At 45.7% G+C, this 25,507-nt stretch overlaps 1 protein-coding gene across 3 annotated transcripts in view; it reads left to right on the top strand.

The window, feature by feature from the left end:
* Xylt1 (xylosyltransferase 1) overlaps positions 1 to 25,184 on the top strand; it is a 334,424-nt gene extending 309,240 nt beyond the window's left edge. For 2 of the 3 annotated variants that reach the window (XM_008826932.2, XM_008826933.2), the window contains 4 exons: positions 1,781 to 2,043; positions 10,989 to 11,184; positions 15,686 to 16,019; positions 22,129 to 25,184. In XM_008826932.2, the coding sequence (XP_008825154.1) occupies positions 1,781 to 2,043; positions 10,989 to 11,184; positions 15,686 to 16,019; positions 22,129 to 22,451 (1,116 nt within the window). In that variant the 3' untranslated portion in view covers positions 22,452 to 25,184. The remainder of the gene's footprint in view (positions 1 to 1,780; positions 2,044 to 10,988; positions 11,185 to 15,685; positions 16,020 to 22,128) is intronic. The other variant, XM_029560542.1, reaches the window with a different exon arrangement.
* The last annotated feature ends 323 nt before the right edge of the window (positions 25,185 to 25,507 follow it).

Below are 25,507 nucleotides of genomic sequence, written 5' to 3'. Positions count from 1 at the left end.
TTAATCCTGACTGGGCCACTGATTTGCTGTGTGTTAGTGGATAAATCCCTTTCCCTCTCTGGGCCTGCTTCCTTGAGTGTTCATTTGTATAGTAAATGTCATTACATACATTTCTAAACTTCACCCCCAGAGGTATTGACTGAGTAGTAGGATTCAAAAATGACTTTTGAAGCTCCATTTTAATTTTTAAAAAATTTTTATGTGTCTGAGTGTATTGCCTGCAAAATTGTAAATGCACCCGTGTCGTGCAGTGCTCACAGAGGTCAGAAGAGGGTGTTGGATCCCCTGGAACTTGAGTTATGGACGGTTGCTAGCTGCCATGTGGGTGCTGGGAATAGAACCGGGTCCTCTGTCAGAGCAGCCAGTGCTCTTAACCATCGAGCCATCTCTCCAACCCCAAAACTCATTTTTAAAATTTCTAATGTGGAGCAGACTTAGGTGCCATTTACAGTGTCCTTAGTCTTTAGCAAACAAACGAATTGCTGCTGGGTTCCTGGCTGATGACCTAGATGTAGAGGTCCCAACAATCAGATCCAGCCACTCCCCCCAAAAGACCAGATTAAAAAGAGGTGCTGCAAACAAGAGAGGAATGCATCATTCTCTGCGTGGCCTTATTACACAGAGCAGAGGAAGCTCCCTCACTGCAGCTGAGAACTCATGGGGCCCATCATCTGTCCTTGAGGTGTCCACAGTAATTTGAGGTGTATGGAGAAGGGAAAGGGGCAAGGACTGGGGGTTTGCATAGCTGGAGTTCTTGCTCAGGCCACAGTCCAGGGGACCATTACCCTGGGACTGGTCCTGTAGGCTTCTGACACTGAGGAAATTATTGCTGGTTGGGGGAAGTTTTGATTTTCTTTGTAAGATGATTAATAGCAGACCTGTGATCCTGGAATTCAAGATAACCTGAAGGAAGGCATAATTTGAGGGGAAAAAGAAGAAAGGGTCATGGAGAGACAAACGGAGTAACTTATATCAGTGATTGGGTTCTTCTTGGGGTCACCTGGAAAGCCTGTTAAGTATGGAGTATCCCTGCCCCCGGCTGATCCATGGTGAGCTCCTGGAGAGTCTGAAAAGCTATTGGGAGGGAGTGTCACTAGTAAGTGACAGCTGTGACATGGGGGAGGCATGTGTGGTGGGGATTGTGGCAGGCAGAAGAGCCCACGTCTTGTCTAAAGTTGCTGTTGAATCTTAACCCACTGTTTCCACATCAAACCTGGATTTCCCACTATAGTTACTGTTTAAAGGGAAGCCAGAATTCTTTCCATGAATCTTCCACCTTTTTTTTTTGAGACAGGGTCTACATGAAGCCCCAGCTGAGCTGGAGCTCACTATGTAGACAAGGCTAGCCTCAGTCTCACAGAGATCCATGTGCTTCTGCCTCTGAGGTGCTGGGATTAAAGGTGTGAGCCACCACACCCTGCCCAATCTTCCCCTTTTTAAATATTGCCAGTAAATTCGATTCTCCCAGTCAACTAAGATACATCTGCCCTAGGTTGCTGGTTTGTGACCTTCATTAAGTAACTTCAGAGATCCATCCTAATGAATCAGTTTGCTTCATGGTTATTTAAACATTGATTTCTAAGTGCCTGCTCTGGTTTTGCTGCCTTACAAATAATATTAACGACCTCACACCCATTTTACAGATGAGAAAGTTGGAAACAAATCAGTATCAGGGACCCAGGCAGGCTAGCTGCAGCACCTTGCTTCTCCCTGCAGGATGCAGGCTGGGGATTGTCCTGTCCCTTGCTGATGCAACTTTATTTTAATCTCCTGAGAACAGCAGACAGCCCGGCCCACCTTCTTCGCCCGCAAATTTGAAGCCGTGGTGAACCAGGAAATCATTGGGCAGCTGGATTACTACCTGTATGGGAACTACCCAGCGGGTACTCCAGGCCTGCGCTCCTACTGGGAGAATGTCTATGATGAGCCTGACGGCATCCACAGCCTCAGCGATGTGGTGCTCACCCTGTACCACTCCTTCACCCGCCTGGGACTGCGCCGGGCTGAGTCCTCACTGCACACCGAAGGGGAGAACAGCTGCAGGTGAGCCGGGCACTGTGCTGGGTCCTGGGGCAGGAGGGCAAGGTGCCACCCACTTCACCCCCTTTGTCCCACATCACCATGACAGTCTATCCACTCTGTGCTGGTGTCTTCCTTTCTGTCTGATGGTTTACTTTCTCTGAAGACCAGCTGTAATACTAAGTCTAATCATGTTCTTCCAGATGTTCATTTTTCATGCTACCTAATTATACCTCCCTCCTCCCTCCCTCCCTCCATCCCTCCCTCCCTCCCTCCTTTCTTCCCTTCCTTGTCACCCTCCCTCCTTCCTCCCTTCTTTTTGTTGGGTCTTCTTCCTTACTTTTTTGTTGAAACAGTGTCTCACTGGGTCCCCAAGGCTGACCTTGAACTCATAGTGATTCTCTGGCCTCAGGTGTCCAGTGTGCTGAGATTACAGATAGCACCATTGTATCTGAAGTACTTAGACTTTAGAAGAAAGAGTTAAAAGGAAAATAAGTGTTTCACTGTAAATATTTTTGTATTTTCATGGTGAAAATCTCAAACATACACAAACGCTAGGGTAGTTCCAGTTCCCATAGCCAGCCCAGCAGTGAACTCCCAGCAGACCTCCTGCTAGTGTCACCTTTAGCTCCTTCCTGCCTCCTCCTGGATCCATTTAAAGCCAATCCTGGCTGTCCTGTCATTTCACCCATAAAGATTTTAATGTGTATCTCTGAAAATTAAGGACTCCCTTTTTAAAATACAGCTGTAATAACATCATTATCACACCTAGAAATACAACCCAATCAATCGTGCAAAGGCAGAGCTCTGACTAAAGAATCTCAGCCATAATTCATGACAATGTGCCTCCCACTGGTGGGTATCAGTTGATACCTAAGGAAAGAATGTTCTCAAATGCATGGGAGAAAGAGGGATGTGGAGAAATAATTCAACCTAATCTGCTCCCTCCCTTTCTCCAGCCAGCACTTTTTTTCTTCTTCTCTTCTCTTCTCTCCATAGTGTCATGCATGGTAAATATTCTTGCAATTGCAACAAGAACTCAGAATCCACTTTCTCTCCCTTGGTGTTACACGGTCGCCTCCTCTGTGCCGTCATTCTCTGCTTCCCACACTATGACCCTTTCTAATGCTGCTAGATTCCATCAAGGGACAATGCCAGAGTTCTCTTAATCCAGCCCCATCCCTCTGCTCCCATCAGTGTAGTGTTCTAATGAACAAGGTTTGTGCAGAAACCTGTCTGTCATTCCCTTCTCTGATTATTTCCTTGGGCTAGATACGCAGAAATTGCCTCTCATCTCCCTCCTTCCTCTTCTGCTCCTCTCCTCCTCCTCCTGCCCCCTTTTTCAAGCAACATAACAAAACCAAATTGTCTGTGCCTCATCATTTGCAGCCACACCTTCCCTTGCAGACCCCTCTCTGCCCAACTCTTCTCTTCATTTAGGGAGCTATTTCATTCTGAAAACACAGGGCTACATACATACAGGGATAGCACACAGGGATAGCAAGGCCAATGTCCCACCTTCTCTCCCTGCTGGTTTGGTTAATTCAAAGAGAGTCTGGAGTCCGTTAAGAAGCTAAGACCTCCACTTTGACTTCAACTCTGCTTACTAGCTATTGACCTCGGACAAGTTGTGGACTTCTCTGACCCTCAGTGTCCTCGTCTATAAAACGAAAAGAAAGTGCTAAAAACCTATCTCATAGGCATGTAGTTTTATCTTCCGTGTGTTAATGGTACTTTACACACTCAGTAGTGTTCACTCAATGAAATGCTGGTGTCCTAGTGGCCGTTATCTGTCAGTGAACTCCCTAGGTAAGAAGCATCCAGTTAGCCAGGCCGTTCATTGCTCTCTTGATGTGACTTTCTTTACTCACTGTTCCCACTATCACTGATAGCTTACCTTTCCCCAGGCATTAAGGCCATCAGGTGCTACTCTATCTGAAGCATGCATGTGTGTGTACATGTTCATATATGTATGCAGGAACATGTGTATGCCCATGTGTGTAGCAGTCAGAGGTCAGTGTCAAATGCCTTCTGTTGCTCTCCACCTTATTTTTTGAGATGGTATCTCTTTCTGAGCCTGGAGTGCAGTGATTTGTAAGTCTAGCTGGCCAGCATGCTCCATGGATCCTCCGGTCCCCACCTCCTCCAGCACTGGGATTACAGAGACACCCTACCACATCTGACTTTTTATGTGGGTGCTGGGGATTTGAACTCAGGTCTTTGTGGTTGCATGGCAAGGATTTTACCAAGCGAGTGCTCTCTCCAGCCCCTTCGGGGGTTGGAGCACTCCTGACAAGCCACTCCCAATCTCTCCCAACCCAAAAGGATATCACCGCCAATAGGCACATTGCACAAGACTTCACTACCTTGTGTCAAAGTCAACAGGTACCTTTTCCCTCTGGCCAGTCTATGGGAAGAATGCAAGCCTTGGGACCACAGATTGTCTACCAAGTATTCAGTGCCATGCCCAACACTTGGAAGGCAACTGTCCTCCAAGAGCAGATTTAATTTCGAGCTTCCTAGAACGTATAAGATAAACAATCTTATAGGAAATTCCAAAAGACACTCCCGATTTATTCAGGGTTGTTGAAACTTTCTCCTGGTACTTGTTTTAGAATGAAGCAGACCATCTTGTTGCCTCAAGCCTGAAATCCTTTGGGCTTTTTTTCCTCATTTTTTATTGTGATGAACCTGTTGTGCCTCACCACAGGCAAAGCCTTGTATTTATGAAGAGGAGGCTGGAAATAAATCAGGACAAAGGACCTTTATCCCAAAAAGGCAAAGGAGAATGAATTGCTACCCTTGGGGTGTCTGGGGAAACAGCAAGTGAATTTCATCTGAACGGGGCATTTCATACACATCGGGCACTTCCAGGCTGTGGTATAACCTTTCATAAAAATAATGCTTATTGATTCTTTTTCTCATTATAAAGTAACGCATGTGTTTTGCTCAAATGTTTGCTATGGCAGATTTAAACATAAGAGAACAAGAAAATAAAGCTTACTTACGATCCACCATGCAGGGATAAGGATGCCAATATGTTATTTTAAAAAAACCTCAACTCAAATGCCAGCAATCAGCATTGCAAGTCACCGTGAGCCCTGCAGGGGGCGCTGTGCACACCAACCTACACCACCTGTGCTCCATGCATGTGTGAGTCAGAATGAGCCCTGCAGGGGGTGCTGTACACACAAACCTACACCATCTGTCTGATTCATTTGGTCGGAATGTCCGCTTGGAGCCACCAATCAAATCTGATTTTTTAAAAACTTTTTTATTGAATTTTGCAAATTTCATGCAATACATTTTTATCATATTTAGACCCCCTCCCCTATCTGTGCCCCTCTTACTACTCCCAACCAATTTCATGTACTCTAATATATAGATACATTATATATATTATATATAATATGAATTATATATTATATACATATGTATGCCTATTTGTGTCCTCAAATGCCCTTCATTGTGAGTTCATCCAGTGGAGCCTGGTCAACCTATCAAGAGTCTTGCCCTTAAAAGAGACTGACTCTCCCCCTCTCAGCAGACATGTGTTGCCAGTAGTTCCTCAGGTTGGGTTGGGGTTTCTCACCCACTTCCCACATCTGTGTTGGGATTTTGTCCGGCTTGAACTTACATGGGACTTGTGCATGCTGTCACCATTACTGTGAGTTCATCTGCGTAACTGCCCAGCCATCTAGAAAACTCTGCTTCCTTGTGGCTGTCCACCACCTCCGGCTCTTACAGTCTTTCCGCCCTCTCTTCTGCAATGATCCCTGAACCCTGAGAGGCAGAAATTTAATATAGGTATCCTATTACAAGTCTCCTGATTTTTTAAGACAATCAGAAATCCAGAACTTTATGTGAATCTAACTTTTCCAAAGCTCACATTATTTAAATAAAGGAATGGAATAATCACACCTTGGGCCAAACAAATGCACCTGTGGTAGCCTGTAACTTATTGTATTGCACCTTAGTTATGTCCCATCTCTTAGTAAGATCACTGTTATCATTACTTAAGTATAAAATACAGGACGATAAGGTGCCAGAAGGCTTTGTGTTTTATCTTGGACCACATGGTCCTCCAACATACCTAAGAAGGAAAGTTCCAGAGAAATCCTAGGTTATCACTTACTCAACAAGCATTGATTAAATACTTATTGTGTGTCAGGCTGTATGTTGGATAATGAACATTCACCTGTGACCCAGATAGACCTGGACCTTCACTTTCTAGTGTAATGGACTCACTGTTCCTATCACAAAAAAATCCTAGAAGAAAATATCAGTAAGAACAGATGCTAAGCTTAGGTGCAAAGTCAAGCTGTGAGATAAGGACTGGAGAGTCTGACCGAAGGACAGTTCTCACTGAGCATGAAGGCAGGGCCCAGCCAGACTTACACAAAAGAAGAGCATCTCAAGCACCGACTATCCTGTGCAAAGGTCCTGAGGCTGAAATGAGCTTAATAAACCCAAGAGCTCAAGTAAGGGGCCTGTGACTGGAAGGTGTTGAACCGGGGCTGAGGGAAACAAAATAGAGAAAGAGGCAGAGCTTTGCAGCCCACGTAAGAAGTGTGGATTTGACTACAAGCATTAAAGCACATGCTTACAGCATTAAAGGAGAAAGCCATCAACAAGACTTCTGTGAGAATAGGCTATGATGGGTGAAAGGAAGAAGACAAGCCAGGAGGTTCAGCAGAGCTCTGGGAAGGCAGTGTGGAGACTTGGACTAGGCTCTAGCAGTGATCAGGGAAGTAGAGGGTGGATTCAGACAACCACAACTTGTGCTGGAGAAGGGGCTGGGGACGTGGTTCGATTGGGAAAGTACTTGCCTCACGGCCATGAAGACCTGAGTTTGGATCCCCAGAACCAACGTAAAAAGCCAGGTGCAGTGGGTACCTGCCTAGAATCCCAGAGGTGGTGAGAAGGGACTGGGGGACAGATGGATCCTTGGAAGCTCACGGGCCTGTGAGCACAGCCTACATGGCAAGGTTCCATGCCACTGAGAACCCTGACTCTGACTGAAGGTGGAAGGTGCCTAAGGACAGACACCCAAGACTGTTCTCTGACCTCCACATGCACAGACTCACCCCCAAATGCATGCACACACACACACACACACACACACACACACACACACACAAGAAAGTCAAACTCTTAGATTTTTTTCCTAGACGTGACCTTTGCTTAAAGTCTTCTTGACCTTCAGGAGACCCTCAGTAGGCCTGTTCGTTCTTTCTGGAAATACTTTCTTCTTTGACTCCCAGGCAGCAAGCTTGTCTCTACCTGTGCCTGGTAACAAACAGCTCCCAGATCAGTGCTGTGAAGTGATAAGTACTTCCTTAGCGCTCAAGTTTGTGGATCAGCTAGGCCACTTTCCTCTTGGCCTGAGCTGGACTCGCTCCTGCATCTGCAAGTCAGGGTGGCTCTGTGGCTCTTGGCTGGGAATCATTGACTGAATTATGGTGGCACAGGCTAGGACAGTTGTGGTGGCTCTGTTCTGTGACCAGCCACTCATCCTCCAGCAGGCTAGCCCAACATGCTGTCATGGTGACCCCAAGAAGGCAGGAAGGCAGGTGGGCATGTGCACAGTTCCTGAGGCCTGGCTTATATGCTATTGGCCAAAGAAGATTCAGGAAAAGGGAAATAGACTCCTCCTTATTGGTGTACGGAACAGGGAAGGCACAAGGCCTTGGGTGTATCCATGCAGGTGACCACAGGCTTCCAGACTATATCACAGGCATCCAAATGTCATACATGGCTATTTAAAATTAACTAAAATTAAACCAAATACAGTGACACATACCTGTGATCCCAACATTTGAAAGGTAGCGACAGGAGAATCAGAAGTTCAAGGCCCCTACCCTCAACTACATAACAAGTTTGAAGACAGCTTAGGATGCATGAAACCCTGTCTCGGAAAAGAAAGTTAACCAGGTATGGTGGTGCACACCTTTAATCCAAGCACCAGACAGACAGACACACACACACACACACACACACACACACACACACAAGAAAGTCAAACTCTTAGGTTTTTTCCTAGACGTGACCTTTGCTTGTCTTCTTGACCTTCAGGAGACCCTCAGTAGGCCTGTTCGTTCTTTCTGGAAATACTTTCTTCTTTGACTCCCAGGCAGCAAGCTTGTCTCTACCTGTGCCTGGTAACAAACAGCTCCCAGATCAGTGCTGTGAAGTGATAAGTACTTCCTTAGCGCTCAAGTTTGTGGATCAGCTAGGCCACTTTCCTCTTGGCCTGAGCTGGACTCGCTCCTGCATCTGCAAGTCAGGGTGGCTCTGTGGCTCTTGGCTGGGAATCATTGACTGAATTATGGTGGCACAGGCTAGGACAGTTGTGGTGGCTCTGTTCTGTGACCAGCCACTCATCCTCCAGCAGGCTAGCCCAACATGCTGTCATGGTGACCCCAAGAAGGCAGGAAGGCAGGTGGGCATGTGCACAGTTCCTGAGGCCTGGCTTATATGCTATTGGCCAAAGAAGATTCAGGAAAAGGGAAATAGACTCCTCCTTATTGGTGTACGGAACAGGGAAGGCACAAGGCCTTGGGTGTATCCATGCAGGTGACCACAGGCTTCCAGACTATATCACAGGCATCCAAATGTCATACATGGCTATTTAAAATTAACTAAAATTAAACCAAATACAGTGACACATACCTGTGATCCCAACATTTGAAAGGTAGCGACAGGAGAATCAGAAGTTCAAGGCCCCTACCCTCAACTACATAACAAGTTTGAAGACAGCTTAGGATGCATGAAACCCTGTCTTGGAAAAGAAAGTTAACCAGGTATGGTGGTGCACACCTTTAATCCAAGCACCAGACAGACAGACAGACACACACACACACACACACACACACACACACAGAGTGCACTCACACACACAATGAATGTGTACCTATACCACATAATAAATGAGTAAATAAATTATAATGAGTCAGCTAAAATTAAAATACAGTTCCTTAGTTGGACTAGCCGCATCTCAAGTGCTCAGCCGTCACTCCCCTGCCATGTTGGACAACACAGATGCAACACTTCTGTCACCTCAGAAAGCGCTGTCAGATGCCAAGACTTGGCCACAACAGCAGCGTCAGCAGAGTCCCAGCTTTCCATCCCAATGACCACATCCAAAGCGTACAGTGCCAGCAAGTGTCAGGAAGACCCGGCAGCCAGAAGACCAGGCAGGCTTTTTCTCCAGAGCCCCCAGCGGCAGCCAGTAACAAGGCAGCGATTTCAGGAGATGCGTCAACACAGGAAGGCAGCTTCCCCAGCCGTTATAATTGGACATAAAGACTTAAAACTCAAGATTGGAAGCAGAGGGAAGCCTGCCTTTAGCAGAGAGGGGACAGTGATTTGTGGAACACTGTTATTACGGAGCCACGGCAGCCTCTTAGTGCTGTGCAATTTACACATTGCAGAAGCAACAGCCTCCCGTTTTACAAGTAGAGAGCTGTTGGTCTCCATGGCTTCCTCTCCCTTTTGCTCTCCACTCCCCACTTCTTCCTCTTTCTGTGCCCAGCTTTTCAGCCCTTTCCAGCCAGCAAGGCTGTGCATACCAAAAATGTGCACTCTAAAACAAGCTTTCTGAGGAAGGCTGGGTGTGTTTGCATTGTGTAGCTCAGGATGGCAGTAATTTTTGAAGAAGAAAAACAGTGTGGGTGTTTAAACACCCACTTAAAGAAGAGAACAGCGAGAAGATAAATGAGTGTTTCTGACAAACTTAGGCATTAGAGCCCCTTAGAGATCAAAGAGAGAGAGAGAGAGAGAGAGAGAGAGAGAGAGAGAGAGATTCCAAAAGGATAACAGAAATGTTACAAGCCATTTACTACTAGTGACCATTTGTTCTATAAACTACATACCACAGGCACAATGGCATGTTTCCCACATACACCCCCCCCCCGCCAATCCACAGGAAAGCCTATGGAGCAAAAGCATATTATATACGTTAGGATCCCAAATACATAATATCCATGGGGCTGGAGAGATGGCTCAGTCTGTAAAGTACTCTCCTCGCAAGCATGAGTACCTGAGTTAGATCCCCCAGAACCCAAGTAAGAAAGCCATGTGTTGTGACATGAGCTTGTAATCCCAGCACTAGGGTAGCGGGATAGACAGGTCCCTGGGGGGACCAACTCATCTGGTCTGTTTGGCAGGTTCCCAGCCAATGACAGGTAGAACCTGTCTCTAAAAACAGTGTGGATGGCATCTAAGGAACAATATACAAGGATGACTTTTGGCATACACACACACACACACACACACACACAGACACACACACACAATCAAGGGTGACATTTAGCATACACACACACACGATCAAGGATGACTTTTAGCACACACACACACACACACATACACAATTAAGGATGACATTTAATGTACACACACACAGTCAAGGATGACTTTTAGCATACACACACACACAATTAAGGATGACATTTAGTGTACACACACACACACACACAGTCAAGGATGACTTTTAGCATACACACACACACGCATGCATGTGCTCACCTGTGCACATGCAAATACACAAATTAGTCTCATCGATATATAACATTTTTGCAAGTGCAAGCATGGGAAATGAGGCTACAGGAGAGTGCACCATAGAAGTGTCCACGCACCATTTCACTCCCTGGTCCCTAGCACTAGAGAACTCAACAGATATCCAAATTGATGTTATTTATGGGAAGAAGCATCAAAAGCAGTAATTTTCCTTTCTTTATCATACTTTCGTATAGTCAGCATGTTTTACATTTATCACTCAGTAAAAACAAAGTTATTTGCAGTGCCTTAACCCATAGATAGACAGCAGCTTTCATACTGAAGCAGATTCTAGAAAGCAGTGGATGAATTTGGAACTATTTTAGGAACAGGACCACCACAGTGTGTGGGGAGCCCCACTGTGGTGCTGTGTGCCTCAGAAACTGATCCTTGGGCTCCTGTGCTTTCAGGTACTACCCAATGGGCCACCCAGCATCTGTCCACCTCTACTTCCTCGCTGACCGCTTCCAGGGCTTTCTGATCAAGCATCATGTGACCAACCTTGCTGTGAGCAAACTCGAGACCCTGGAGACGTGGGTGATGCCGAAGAAAGTCTTCAAGATTGCAAGTCCCCCCAGCGACTTTGGGAGACTTCAGTTTTCTGAGGTAAGAGGCCAAACACTGTAAGTCTTCATCATCTCTTGTAGCTCTTTTGCCAGGCTCTGTACCTCAGCTGACACCTTAACTTGGAGATGGAGGAAGGGACCCCTAAAATGAGCTCAGTCTGTGCCTGGAGAAAATTCCCCAGCCCCGAATACTGGAACCAGCATCTTAAACAGGGTAGAAGGAGGGGAGAGTACGTCAACATCTGTAGACAGAAGCAGCCTAAAAGCCCTGGGTTTATTTTTTTACCATAAAATTTCTTCTCTTAATTTTTTATCCTAGTTAATAACTCCTAATCCTGTTTAGTAGTAAGCCTGTAACAAACCAGTTTCCTAGTCAAGTAGTGACATTAGTATCATTTTATGGACTGAAGAAGTGAGGTTTATGGAGATACAATGGTTTTCTGAATAATTGCTAGGACATGGAAGAACACAAAATTGGTCCTACATTTCACTGGTTAAAAAGCCCATTCTTCATTTTTGCTGCTGCTTCTATTCTTTTATTGCTAGCACAGGGGCTAACTCCTTGACTCTGGAGTAGATGGATTGGTGGTCAGGTAGATGGATGGGTGGACGCATTAGATTGGTGACTAGATTGAAAGTCAGACAAACAGGTGAGTGGAGGATGGATGGGTGAGTGGGTAGTAGATTAACAGAGGCATATACGGATGGATAATGGATAGATGGAAAATGAGTGAAGAGATGAACAAACGGATGGATGGATGGATGTGTAGGCAGAGGGATGACTAGATAGTGGATGAGTGGATGTATGAGAGTATGGATGGACAGGTGGATAGACAGATGCATGGATGGATGGACGGATGGATAGATAAATAGATAAATAGTATGGACATATGGACACATAGGTAGGTAGATTGACAGGTAGACAGAAGGATGGATGGATAATGGATACAATAGATGGGTGGAAGGACAAACAGAGAGGTCACAAGATAGACAGGTAGGCTGATGAGCAGATGCATGGAATGCTCATTCCTCCTAACCACAATAGCACATCAGTTTTCATAGATGTTTTTAGCTTGGGAGGTAGTCACCAGTGCTGTCCTGTCACGTCATCCCTGCCTCCAGGCCCAGAAGGCTCACATGATCTGGCCTCTGTTGGCCTCTCCAGCCTTGTCCAGTACCACTCTCCTCCCTACCTCATATTTCTTGTGTCTTTGTCTTGCCTTAGCATGCCGTGTGCTGATCTTTTACCTAGAACGCTTTCCCACTGGATGTCCGATAGCTTGAATTCTGTTATTTTTTTAATCATTCTGATCTAAATCGGAGACACCACCCCTGATCCAGCTCGTGTCACAATAGCAACATTATCCACCTGCCCCTTCCTTAACTGTCTCTTAGAATGCACCATCTAATGCCATCTTGCTGGCTTATCTGACCGTTTCTTGACTGTCCGTGTGCAAGCTGCACCTCTGTTTCTCACTCACTGTTGCGTCCCCTGCACACATCTTTTACAGAAGAATCCTGATATTTCTGGGTGCTGAATAATTTTTCATGAATGAGTGAATGCATGTGGGAGGGATACTGGAAGGATGAGGAAGTATGATTGAACTTGAGCATCATGACCCACGCAGAGCTCTAACGTTTGACTTCCGCCTTGCATCAATAAGTAGCTAGTAGATAATCCATCTCAATGAGTTTGGGTGCTAGGTTAAAGATGAAGAGTGATGTTTCAAATATGCAGGAACTTGAGGAGCTTGAGTATGAAGGGAAAGAAGGACCCCATGCTTATACTTTCCTTGCTGTTCCTTCTCCAGACCCATGTGGGTCTGTCTTGCTGATCTGCCCCCAATGAAAGGCTCCCTGTGTCAAAAAAGCATGGCTGAAAGTTTTGTGTTCTGCTAGCTTTTCCAAAGAAGGTTCCATAGGGATTGACTGGATCTGAGCTGCTATAGCCAGCTTCATAAATTACTTGAGTCAGTAGGGCAATTAGATGCTGCCCCAGTTGGACTCTGTGCTGGGGTCCCAAGCAGCCCACTGAAGACATTAATGTCCCATTAAGGAGATGGATGCCTAGTCCCTAGGCTCTCTCTGTTTGTCAGCCTGCTGTTGGGTGCCTGGGTACCTCTGGCAGTGACAAGCAATGTTGGCCACTCCATGGCTAGTGATTTATGAGAGTTCCCACTATGGGTCCTGTAGCCTTGGTGAAACAACTACCAAGATCAATGGCAGAAATGTTGGCATGGGAGCCAGACTGTCCTAACCTTGTACGTAGAACATTTTCTGGTCTTGCATATTTTAATTGCAAAGGTATAGAGTTGACCAAGAAGGAAGGGAGAAGTGTAGGACCACTTTGTGAACCGTGGAGGGTTCCCCTGGTTTTAGCACCATCCTAAAGCCTTATGTAGGACCTGGTTTGTGGCAAGGTGGCCAGCTCAGATTTCTCCAGCAATGAGCATCCACTGAAGAAAAATGCTCTTTTTGTCTGCATGCCATCACCAAGGGCCTGCAGTGTGCTAGATTCTTAAGAGATAACAGTGAACCAAGCAATGTCCTGTTGTGATGGAACTGAAGTCTACTAGGGCTGCCAGACAAAGAGTGAGCAAAGAAATTAGCAAAATATTTCAGGTAACAACAAATATTGCAGAAAAAAGAAACTTTATGTGATTACTGAAGGCTTAGGAAGCTGGTGGGGGTTGTCTCTGATAGGATGACTCATTCTGAAAGCTTTTGCAAAGGATCAGTTTAGAGATGAAGCCTATGAAAGACGTATATCATCCATTGAAAGATCTAGAACATTCTAAGAACGGAGCGTGAGACTCTGGCCAAGAGCTAGGCATGCTAAAGGAGCAGCAAGGTCAATGTGGCTGGAACATGGTGAGTGGGATGGAGAATGGCAGAGGTCAGGTCCCAAGAAGCCAGGGATCTTGCTCAGATTGTCTTTTGAGTACGGGGGGAACCTTTGTGTAGACTGGGAGCTGGGAAGCTGTATGTTAGGCTTGAACTAGAACACAAATTTGAACTTGTGTAATAGACCATTCGGCAATCAGTGGTTGCAGACTTCTACACTGAGACCCAGTGGAAGATCACAGACGTTCTAGGAGATGGGACCTCCCTCCTCCCCTCACACTTGGGGTGGAAGCAATTGACTCTCTTCCTGCCCCTCAGTTTAGGAACAAGACCCTAGTTTGTGCCATGCCAGATTCTCACACTCTCTTGCCCTAGGGACCAAGTTTGAGAACTCAGATTTCAGGGGAACTTTCCATCTGCATTCCTTTGGAGAATCCAGAGACAATGTTCTAGAGAGTACCCCCACTGGTCTCAGATTCTTTTCACAAGCATAACCTCAGCATAGGTCTGTGACCATTCTTCTTTTTGTTAGTAATATTAGAAGGTCAAGTGTCAAGAATGTGGGTGTGTGAAGAAGTCCATGTGCTCAACCCTGAGCATTCAGTATATATTCAAGTTCAAGGTAGGTAAGTAGCTAGATAGACCAGTAAATGACAGAGTGGTACACAGATATGTAGAAATGATGGAGATTGGTTGATGAACTGATGATAGATATACGAGAGATTCATAGATGGGAAATATACATTGTGAGATAAATAGGTAATAGGTATTACATACATTCAGATAGATGATAGAGGATAGAGGGAAAAGATAGATAGATAGAAGAAGATAGATAGATAGACAGATAGATAGATAATAGATAGATAGATGATAGATACATAGATACATAGAGAGATAGATAGATGATAGATATATAGATAGATAGATTGATGATAGATAGATAGATAGATAGATAGATAGATAGATAGATAGATAGATAGATAGACAGATACATAGAGAGATAGATACATAGATACATAGATACATAGAGGATGATTTATTATTGATAGACTTTATGGACTCCCACAGAAAGTTATTGACCTTGGAACCTCGGTTTCCCCATCTGTACAATAAGAATGCAATAAAGTTAGGGCATGTCCATCTCTGGCATGCTGGAAGGATGGATGCTTGTCTCTGGTGCCCAGGGGAGAATGCTTTTAGAAGTCAATGCTAGCTCCTTGAGCTACTGCAAGGATGGTGTTCCTGTTTCTAAGCTTCTTGTGGGTTTCTCCAAAGATAGAACACTGACCTTGTTCAGAACAGGTACATCAAGGTATTCAATTTGGAAAAGCAAAGGCCCAAGCAAAAATCAACTGTGCCTGAGTGGCAGGTTATATTTCTTGGAATGACCTGCAAGCTGTTCATTTATGCACATGCAGTATACTGTTTTCATGTGTCAAACACATAGCATGTCTTGGGCACAGGACGTTTGGTGGTTTAGTGAAGGGTCCTAGGCCTTGGGATCCCGCAGACTGGGCACAGGTCTCTGGTATTCTGCCAACCAGTTGTGCAACTTCGAGTAACAGATAACTTTGAGTCCTAGTCTCTTCATCAGTGAAATGGGCATATGCAACCCTCCAGACAGGTTTCTAGGACTTTCTGGCACTCTGCACCCTCATTCGGTATAGGTGTTTTCAGGATTTATTCTCTTGTTTCAGGTTGGCACTGACTGGGATGCAAAGGAACGGCTGTTCCGCAACTTCGGGGGTCTCCTGGGGCCTATGGATGAGCCTGTGGGAATGCAGAAATGGGGGAAGGGACCCAACGTCACTGTGACTGTCATCTGGGTAGATCCTGTTAATGTCATCGCAGCCACCTATGACATCCTGATCGAGTCCACTGCAGAGTTTACACACTACAAACCCCCTCTGAACCTGCCTCTGAGGCCTGGGGTCTGGACAGTAAAAATTCTCCACCACTGGGTGTTGGTTGCAGAGACCAAATTCCTTGTTGCACCTCTGACCTTCTCCAACAGGCAGCCCATCAAGCCGGGTGAGTACTCTTCATGACTTTGCCCGGAGAGAGTCTATCTCCACCAACCCTGGTGGGGGGGGGGTCCTGTGCCCAACATGTCCCATGGCTGCCTTGCAAAGCAAAGCTTCCTCACTTTGGTATATATTCCTATTTGTCCACCATAGAGAACTGGCTTATTCATTTCCTACCTTCACACAGACATCATGCCATCCATGTGGCTCTTAGAAACCTATTCATTAGCTACTCTCCCACTGGGCTTCCAAAAGGTCTTGTTCAATCTAAGATAGGTGGGAAATAATCCCAGGCAGATACTGAGTTTTACAATGCCTTCTTTGCTGTTTAAAAACAATACTCATCATTGAAATTCTGTTCACCAGAAACGTGATAGGATACCCTAAGTAGAAAATAGAAACCACTGGTGGTGCTTTCAAAAAAGTACTCATTCAGAAATATACCAAAAAAGTCACATGGATCAGAGTTTGGCAAACTATAGGCCCCAGGTGAAACATGGTCTGCTTCTGGTCTTTATAAACGAAGTGTTCTTGGAACACAGCTCTGCCCATTGATTGACAAGGTGTCTCTTCTGCTTTGAGCCTCAGTGGCAGACTTGAACAGTTGAGACAGAATCTACATGCCTCACAAACTCAAAAACATTTATTCTCTGGAAAAAATGGTAGCCACTGTCCGCTATAAAAGAGGGGGAAAGAAGTAGAAAGCATGAAGCCCTGCATGTGTTAAAAAATGCACAGCCTCATTAATAAGGAGAGAAATACAAATTCAGAGCAAAAGAAGTTCCACATAACATCCACTAAGTTAGGAAAATAAATGTGTAAAAGTCAAACTAAGTCATGAGTTTAATAAAGTCAGAGCTCTGTGGGCATCCGTTCAGGGATACTGGGAGGTGAATGTGTAGGAAGGGTCTGAGGGATGTGCTAACCCCTTCTGATGTTGAACATGCATACATCTACCACACAGGGATCCCCCCACAGCTGTAGGCATAGGCAGAGACAGACACCAGCAAGAAAAATCCTAGAAGAATCGCTCACGGTGGCACTAGACCAGAGACAATGCACATGCCATGTGTGCAAAAGGTCAGTGTGTGGTCTTTTTGCAGCAGTGATGTCAGTAAAGGCCAGTCATGTGCATAGCTGTGGTGCATCTGCAAAACACAGTGAATGAGGAAAAGTGATCATGGAATAAACCATAATAAGAATTAATTCATTTAAGGTTCAAAATCAAGAAAAGCCAATGATATATTCTTTCAGGACTCATGTGTCAGTAGGAGGCTAAAAGGAAAAGAAGGGAATTATTAACACATGATTTTGGCCATTGCTTCCCAGGGAGCATGGAGGATAGAGAGAAGGAGACCACACCCTTAACATGCCCACCAGTTATTATTCCACCCGAAGGGCATACTCATATTTTTCTATCTCTTCTCCACCTTCTTTCATCAAAGGGAATGTCTTTTTTCATCTAAAATCATACTTCCAGGAGTGACTGGAAGAGTGCTTCTGTGGAGCGTATCCTTCTAATATCTTCCATGATGTTTTTAAAGCATAAAGATGGCACATCTCAAAGTGCAGAAACACAGTTAAAATGGAATAATGCATCTCGTACAAAAAAAGAGCCTTTTCTAAGTTACAGATAGCACTGCAAGGAAAATCTTAGAACATGAAATTGTATGTGCCTAGGCAGGAACATCTGTAAGACAGACTCATAGAAACAGGATTTCTGGATCTCTGTACAGCCACCCCTCACTATCTATAGAAAATTGGTTCCAGAACCTTCCTTGGATATCAAAATTGTCACATACATCAATTCCTTATTTTAAAAACAGGGCATAGATTTGCACATAATCTATGCATATCCTCCTGTTTACTTTAAATCATCTCTAGTTGGCTCATAAAGCCTAACACAATATGAATGTTATACAAACAGTTGTGTTGTGTTGCTTAGGGATTAATGTCAAGAAAAGTAATGTGCGCGTGTCGGGCACACACTCAGTTTTTCCCAGAAATTTCTCATGGATACAGAGAGTGATCATTATCTGGAATTTTCCATCTCCATCTTACAGAACACAAACCCAGGAGCTAGATACACAGGACAGCCCTATTTCTTCGGAAGAATTCTTGACATGCCCCATTTTACTGATGACACAGGACAGGGGGATGTGAATGTGGGGAGGGGTTCCTGCAGCCCTCAACATGAATTCTGGCAAGCCAATATTTAGAGACCTGATGTTTTCTTGAGATTGAAGCCTGATCCTTTACCCCACTGTGAACCAGGGAAAAGACAGCAGCTCCAGAATTAGCCAGGCAGAACCCGCCCACTTAAGACCTTCATGTGCCCCGTTGATTGGGACACCCCTTCATATCGCTGAGGTTCTCAAAGCCAAGCACAGAAGAGAGAGGTGGAAATCTCACATCCTTCCTGCTTCAGGTGCACCTGTGGGGTAACATAAAGAAGTGTTCTGATCTACCCACACCAGGAAAAGGGCCCTGGCTGGTCCTGATCTTTCCAATGTTTTCTTCTGGAATTTCCCAGGAGAGCAGAGTTCTCCCCACCATGCCTGGGAAGACTTGAGGGTCATTTTTACCCCACTGGGATCAGCTTCCCTGTCTGCCGTAATTGTATTTGTTAACTGTGTTCTGATGACAAGGAACACGAAGAGGGGAGGGAGCAATGCAATTTGTGAAATGATTCATCTTGAATAATTTGCTATTGATGCATCCCTGGTAATCTCAAGAAATCTGATGAGGTAGAATTGAAGAAAATTTAATTATGGAGGCAAGCATCCGAGATGGTACTGTAATAGCATTTCCCACATTAACCTCATTTCTCACAAGGTATTGTTTCTTTTTTTTCTTGCATCACCCACAGTATTTGGTTCCCAACATTTGAATGTCTGTTACCTGTTCTTTTTGCTTTGAAATGTCCTGCCTTTTGTGAGCTTGGGCATCTCTCCATCTCCCGCTCCCATTTCTGCAGGGTGGAAGCACAAAGGGGTTGGGTCTCGTAGAGAAATTAGGACCTACACCAAAGACAGATGGTTCTGTTCTCCTGGCACATGGCACTGGCACTGCCCACTCTGTCTTCCAGTATCAAAGAGAACTAGGCTTAGGACAAGGATCTCATAAAACCATGAAAAAGAAGCCCTGCAAAATCCTAGCAAGACAGAATGCATTCTCAATGCCTGTTCTCCCTTCTCCCACCTGTTCACTCTGAGCCATAAAGCCCAGGCCCTCAGCTTCCTGGGACACTGGGAACAGAAGAAATGAAGTCCTTGTCTGTGTTGGTTAGAGTGAAGACATGCTTTGAATTCCCCTAATCTCATTGCATTTAGAAACAAGAACAGGCTTGGGATCTTTCTGCCTCCGTCATCCCCACCACTACCACCTGGGACTAGAAGAAAGAGCATGTTAGAAGATAGAACATGCCCCTTATCAGGTGCTCATTGGCGGAAACATCTGCTCTCAGGCAAACAGGAAGCATTGTCTTCTGGGCACTGTGTTGTCTCATAAGCAGATGCTTCTATTCCAATTTACCGTAGCTATGGCAAAAATCTGCTTTCTTCAAAAGAGTCTATTGGATTCTTTTTTTTAAGTACGTGCCTGTACTTGAAACGGTAATTAATGGAAGCCTTTTCCAATTGGAAGCATCTAGCTTTTCTCTTTCACCCCCAAACTCTTAAAAATTCTGCTTCCTCATCTTTAAGCCCTGGAAGAAGCAAGAGTCCTCTCGTATCTACCTTACTATGATTGCACACTGTGAACTTGTAACCAAGTCCCTTGCCAGCACTATAGGAGCCAGGATGAGTGTCCCCATCATCAGGGACAACAAGGTTTCTGAAGACTAGTACCCAGATGAAGATAGAAACTTTAACTGTGAGCTTGTAGGTGAGCCTACACAGAATATCGTGGTGGAGCGCATAGCTCTGGGGTCAGCCCAACTGGACTGAACCAGTGTTATCACCTCTATTTCCTTGTCTATAAAATGGACATGGTAAAACTACCCCTGTGATTTTGTGAGAGGATTATAAAGTGATAAAATGAAAGATAATAATAAAAAGAATAAAATACCTTTGGTACTGCCATCGATATTTTATCTGAGTCAACACATTTAATCCTCATGAAGTCACAAGGGGGGCATTAGTGCTATCCCCCATTTTGTAAACAAGGAAACCGGGACACAAGGAATCCAAATCAGAAATCTCGGTCTGGTATGTGGGGTACTGAGGTGTCAGCCTGACTACACCCAGGCAGAGAGGCTGGCACTCGGGGAATGGTCATCAAAGCCGGGTTGTTAGGAGGCTACCCTGCCCCACTCTAGTCCACACTTCATGCTTCCCAGGGTCACTTTGCTGTGGTGAGCTCACACAGCGTGCATTAGACCAGAGTTCATGGTGAATGCTCAGCAGCCTAGAGCCAGGCTTTGAGGCCAGGCTGTGGCTCCAACCTCAGCATTTCTGTGATTTGGTAATGAGGCTTCCCACTGGCTATTTCCTCTGCCTGGAATTCTCTTCCCAGGACTTCTTTGACACCTATCAACACTTTGTCCTGATGTCACCTTCCCAAGGAAGCCTCCCCTGCCTACCCCATGCCACTCTCTAACCCAGAACATAGTGACCATTTCCCATAAATGATTAGGTAGTAGATATTCAGCTTTGCAGGATAAATACTGTCTCTGTCTCAGCTACACACATCTGCTACTGTAGCACCAAGGGGCCACTGCTAAGCAGGCCTGGATGCGTTCCTAGGAAACTTTATTTATTAAAACAAAGGGTGGAATGGCTTTGGCTCAAAGCCATGGTGTATGGCCCTCTGGTTTGACCTCAGTGCCCTATGTATGATCTCCATGACATCCATCACTACCTCAAATGACCTTCTTTACCCATTTGTTTCTTTCTCCACTCAAAACGTGGCATCTTTGGGTACCACTGCAACACCACCTCTCTGGCCAGTTGCTTCATCCCATTACTTAGAGCAGAAACTGGTTGCTATATTTGGTATATCTGTGTCCAATAAGTAAATTTTTCTTTCAGATCAGAGATGCTTCGTAGTTGTGTGTTGAATGACTTCCTTATACAAAGTAGATGCTGAGAAATATGTATTTCCAGGGAGACAGCTCAGTCTGTAAGTGCTTGTCATCCAAGCTTGAGGACCTGAGTTTGGATCCTCAGTTACCCACATAAGAAGCTGGGAGCAGAGGACATACATCTGTAATATCAGTGTTTGCAAGGCAGAGATAAGTGTATCACTGGAGCTCACTGGCCAGCCAGCCAGCCTAGCCAAATCAGTGAGTTCCAGGTTCAGTTAGAGATCATGTCTCTTGAAAAAGTAAGATAGAGGGCCAGTGAGATGGCTCAGGGGTACAAGTGCTTGCCCCAAAACCTAATGACCTGAGTTCAATTCCTGGGACCCACATGGTAAAGGGAGAGACTCCTGCAAGTTGTTCTCTGACCTCCACATGAGTATTCACACATCATACACACTCACACACACACACATACATGCACTCACTCTCTATATATGTGGAGAGAGAGAGAGAGAGAGAGAGTCAGTGAATGCCTGAACCACTGAATACGGTCATAAGTATGTGTCAGATGAATAAACAGATGTCCTGCAGAGTTGCCTTTTCCTTTGAAGACAGTTTCTTTGCTTGTAAGCATGGGCCTGCCTGAAGGTCTTCATGAGATTGTCACTGGAGTTAAATGAGATGCTGTTCACTTGGTCTCCCGCTGCTAGCAGTAGTTAGAAAAGATGTAGAATTCTTAGAAAGGGGAGCTTTACAGGAGAAAGTGGTCAACTGCAGGCAGTCTTGAGGTTTTAAAACTCGGGACTCATTTCCTGTTCACTGTCTGCTTCCTAAAGATGGATGTGCTGTGACCAGGCAGCCTCCTGCTCTTGCCACCACACTTTCTCTGCCATCTGTCATGTGTCTTCTTCAACATGATGGACTGTATTCTTCTAAAACTGTAATCCAAAAGAAACCTTTTCTTCTTAACAAAAAAAAAAAAAATTTTTTTAAAAATGAGATGCTGTTGAGCTGATACAGCTCTGGGTTCACAATAAGCTGGCTTCTGCTTGCTAATTCTTCTGACCATGTCCTTGTTACCTTTGGCTTTCAGATGAGGCATTGAAGCTGCACAGCGGGCCTTTCCGCAGTGCCTACATGGAGCAGAGTTTCCAGAGTCTGAACCCTGTCCTCAGCCTGCCCATTAACCCAGCCCAGGTGGAACAGGCTCGGAGGAATGCAGCCTCCACCGGCACAGCCCTAGAGACCTGGCTGGACTCGCTGGTGAGCGGGACCTGGACCGCGATGGACATCTGTACTGTGGGCCCCACCTCCTGCCCAGTCATGCAGACCTGCAGCCAGACAGCCTGGAGCTCCTTTAGCCCTGACCCCAAGTCAGAGCTAGGTGCAGTCAAACCTGATGGCCGGCTCAGGTAGCACCGGCCGTGTGGGACTGATGGAGCCTGAACCCGGCCTCTGAACTTGGGGGAGGGTCTTTTGTGCACAGAGCTCTGCTAGCTGTAGAATGATGGAGAAAAAGGGGTTGGAGGCCAGAACAGGGTAGCCTGTTTGGCAGGCTGGCCTCTCCTAGAACCACAGTGGTCTCTCCTCTTCCGGTTGCTCCTCAGGTCCTGCAGGTTCCTGTCTTCCCCTCCACTGACCTGCACCTGTCCCCTGAAAAGTGAGTTTCAAAATTTTATTTTGAGCAGCAGAACTTTGTTTACTCAGCACAGTCGTGGGTGGAAGTTCAAGGTGAGGGTGAAATTCAGGCTGCTCTGGTTGAAGCTGAGGAGTGTGAGGTTCCTTCTCGAAGCTCAGCCCACCAGGTGATCCCTTTGCCAAGGGCATTTCCTAAGGTACCTCTTCTGAACCTAAGGGCTCTGCATAAGCAGTTTGACAAGCACTGCCTGGACCAAGGCGGGCACTCCAGGGAGACCCTCTCCTTATGTTTATCTCTTGGTCCCTTTGGCTGGGAAACCCTGTGTCCATGCTAAAAAGCTACTGAAGGTCATGAACATGGGCCTTTCCCAGAGAGGCATCAGACTTGGAAGAGTTCTAAGCTTCCCACTGGCCTATCTTGGGTTGAGCTGATCTCCCTGAAAACCTAAGGTTCAGGAAAACCTTTTGATGTGACGTGGCCAAGGTCTACCTGGCCACATGACTGCCAACTTTCCATCAGTCTAGTCTACCCTCTGCCAAGGCTGTCACATGGGGTACTAGGAACAGGGCGAGGCTTCTAGAGCCTGAGCATCAGGTCTCCTGGCTGTCCCTGAGCTGGGAAGCTGAGACTGTGGCCTCTTTGGTACTTGAAAATTGGAACATTGGTGACCCTGGCTCTAAAACACACAAAAGATTGCTTAGAGCAAAACTCCCAAGCTGGACAGCAGCACAGCAACATCCCTTCTGGTCTGAGATCAGGCATCCCAAACCTTTGTGAACTGCACATTTGGTGCTGTTGGCAGTGACCAGACTTCACAGACCAGACTTCTCCTGCCCAGGAACAAGCATTTCAGATTGGGTTTTTAATTTCACACCCTTCTTTATTCGAGGTGCCAACAGACTCGTCTTGGCCACGACATATAAAAGGAAAGAGTTTCAAAACTGGGAAGGTGGCTCAGAAAACCAAAAGTATTATTGTTCACACTGTTTGAATTACCAGAATCCCGAGGGTTTCTTTATCGTGTGTGTTCTAAGGGACATTAATGAAGAAAATACCCTTCTTCCATGAGACCCCAAGTGGTAGAGTCCTCTGGGAAAAGTTGCTCCCATCCTTCCTGTAGAGAGCTGGTCTTGAATTTTTCCCTGTGTGGGTGTGCAGGTGCTGAAGTTCACCTCGGTGGTGTGTCTACTGTGCAGCCCCTTTCCTACCCAGCAAGGCAAGTGTCACATTGGCAATGGAGGACTTCGAGAAAGGAAACTAGATATTTATTATTTATATGTTTTAGTCAATGACTAATTAGTAGGTGCTGTTTTTGCAGCTTGTGAATTATGTTGTCTTACTAACTGAAACTGCCTTTATTCACAAAAGGCTTCCCCTCCACCCCTTCCTAGTCTGCCTGCCTTTCTCGCTTGTTCTCACTGTTTCTATCTCTCAGTGTCTACCCTCACCCTTCCAGGACTTAGAAAAAGCAGGGGTATTAGACACCATGGGGCAGTTTGAACTAGAGCCATCCACTGTGAGGAAGTAGATGCCTTTGGAGTCTGTGGAGCCTTGCTTTTCCTTACACAGGATATTGGTCTTAACTGTTACTCTAAATCCAAGTTTTGGAAGTCCTGAGCCACTCCTGCTCCAACCCCCAGCCCGGGGACAGGGATATGACAGGCTCATGACCTGGGGAGGGAGAAATGTGCTGCCTGCAGAGCTCTGGGTCCATTCGTTTGCTCCAAGTTGGACTTTCAGTTTAACTGTGAACCTCGAGGTCGCTATGGCACAGAGACAGTTCCTTCCAAAGGTGATGGATCTTAGGAAAAGGGAGTGCGGCCAGATCCAGCCAGGAGAGCTTAGGAGATAGCTGTTGTCTGTGGCAGCCCTAAGGTTATCCAGTGGCTTTCTCTGAAAGTCTGTAAGATCTACACTGGTCTTATAAACCCCATGGGAATCATGAATCTGATGCTTCATTCTTTCAACACCTCCAGCCACTGTTCTGACCAGGGTTTCCCTGGGTATGTGGAACCCCTAGGGGTCTTCCCCTTATCCTCCTTATGAGCATTAGGGTTTTGTGTCTTCTGCCCTGACAGGTCCCTGGGAACATTAGGAGCTATAGACTCTGAGATAAAGTCCCTTCTGACTCAGTGGCATTTGTGACCCTTTTCCATCCTGGAGCTAGTTGGGAATGGTAGAGCCAACTTACTTTGGGACCACCTTCCTCCTCATGAACTTCCCTCCCTGCTCCCCACAATTGTATTTCTTTGTCTCCTCTGTTTTGGGCTCAGAGAATAATTTTGCAGATGTTGCATTTGATAAAAAACAAATCTCATCATAATTTAAGAAAAGGAAATGTCCCATGGAAAATAGAATAATTTCTTTTTTATTTGTGTTTACCTGCCCAAGAACAAATTATTTCTTGGAGCTCAGTGGTCAAGCATCCTTGAGTAGCTGCCTGAGGGTTTCAGAAGCATAGAACCACCACCTCTGGAAACGTCGTTACAGTCTGCAGTATGCAGAAGCAAGAAGCTAAGGGCTAGCTGCTGACCAGGTCCCTGGAGACACTGGAGAGCTAAGAGGGGAGAGTTGAGGATCTGCGTTTGGAGAGAAGGAAGTGTTTTTAGACAGCAGCTCTCTGTGCCATTTCCCACCCAGCCAATGGCACTCAGGCAGAAACAAATCTCAGATGGCAACCTTCCTCAAAACCTACTTCCCAGGTCATGCCCAAAGTAGGCCATCTCCAAGAAGGAACTGGACCACTCCCAAGGGGTCCCTGTTCTGAGAATACATTCCTCTCTTCTGAAAGGGCCTTTTCTGCTGAGATCAGCCCCTCTGGTTCAGTTCTCAT

The sequence above is a fragment of the Nannospalax galili genome, unplaced genomic scaffold (genome assembly GCF_000622305.1).
Source record: "Nannospalax galili isolate Female #2095 unplaced genomic scaffold, S.galili_v1.0 scaffold172, whole genome shotgun sequence".
Classification (NCBI taxonomy): Eukaryota; Metazoa; Chordata; class Mammalia; order Rodentia; family Spalacidae; genus Nannospalax; species Nannospalax galili.
Note: the sequence above shows the minus strand (reverse complement) of the source record. Positions and strands in the feature narration are given on the sequence as shown.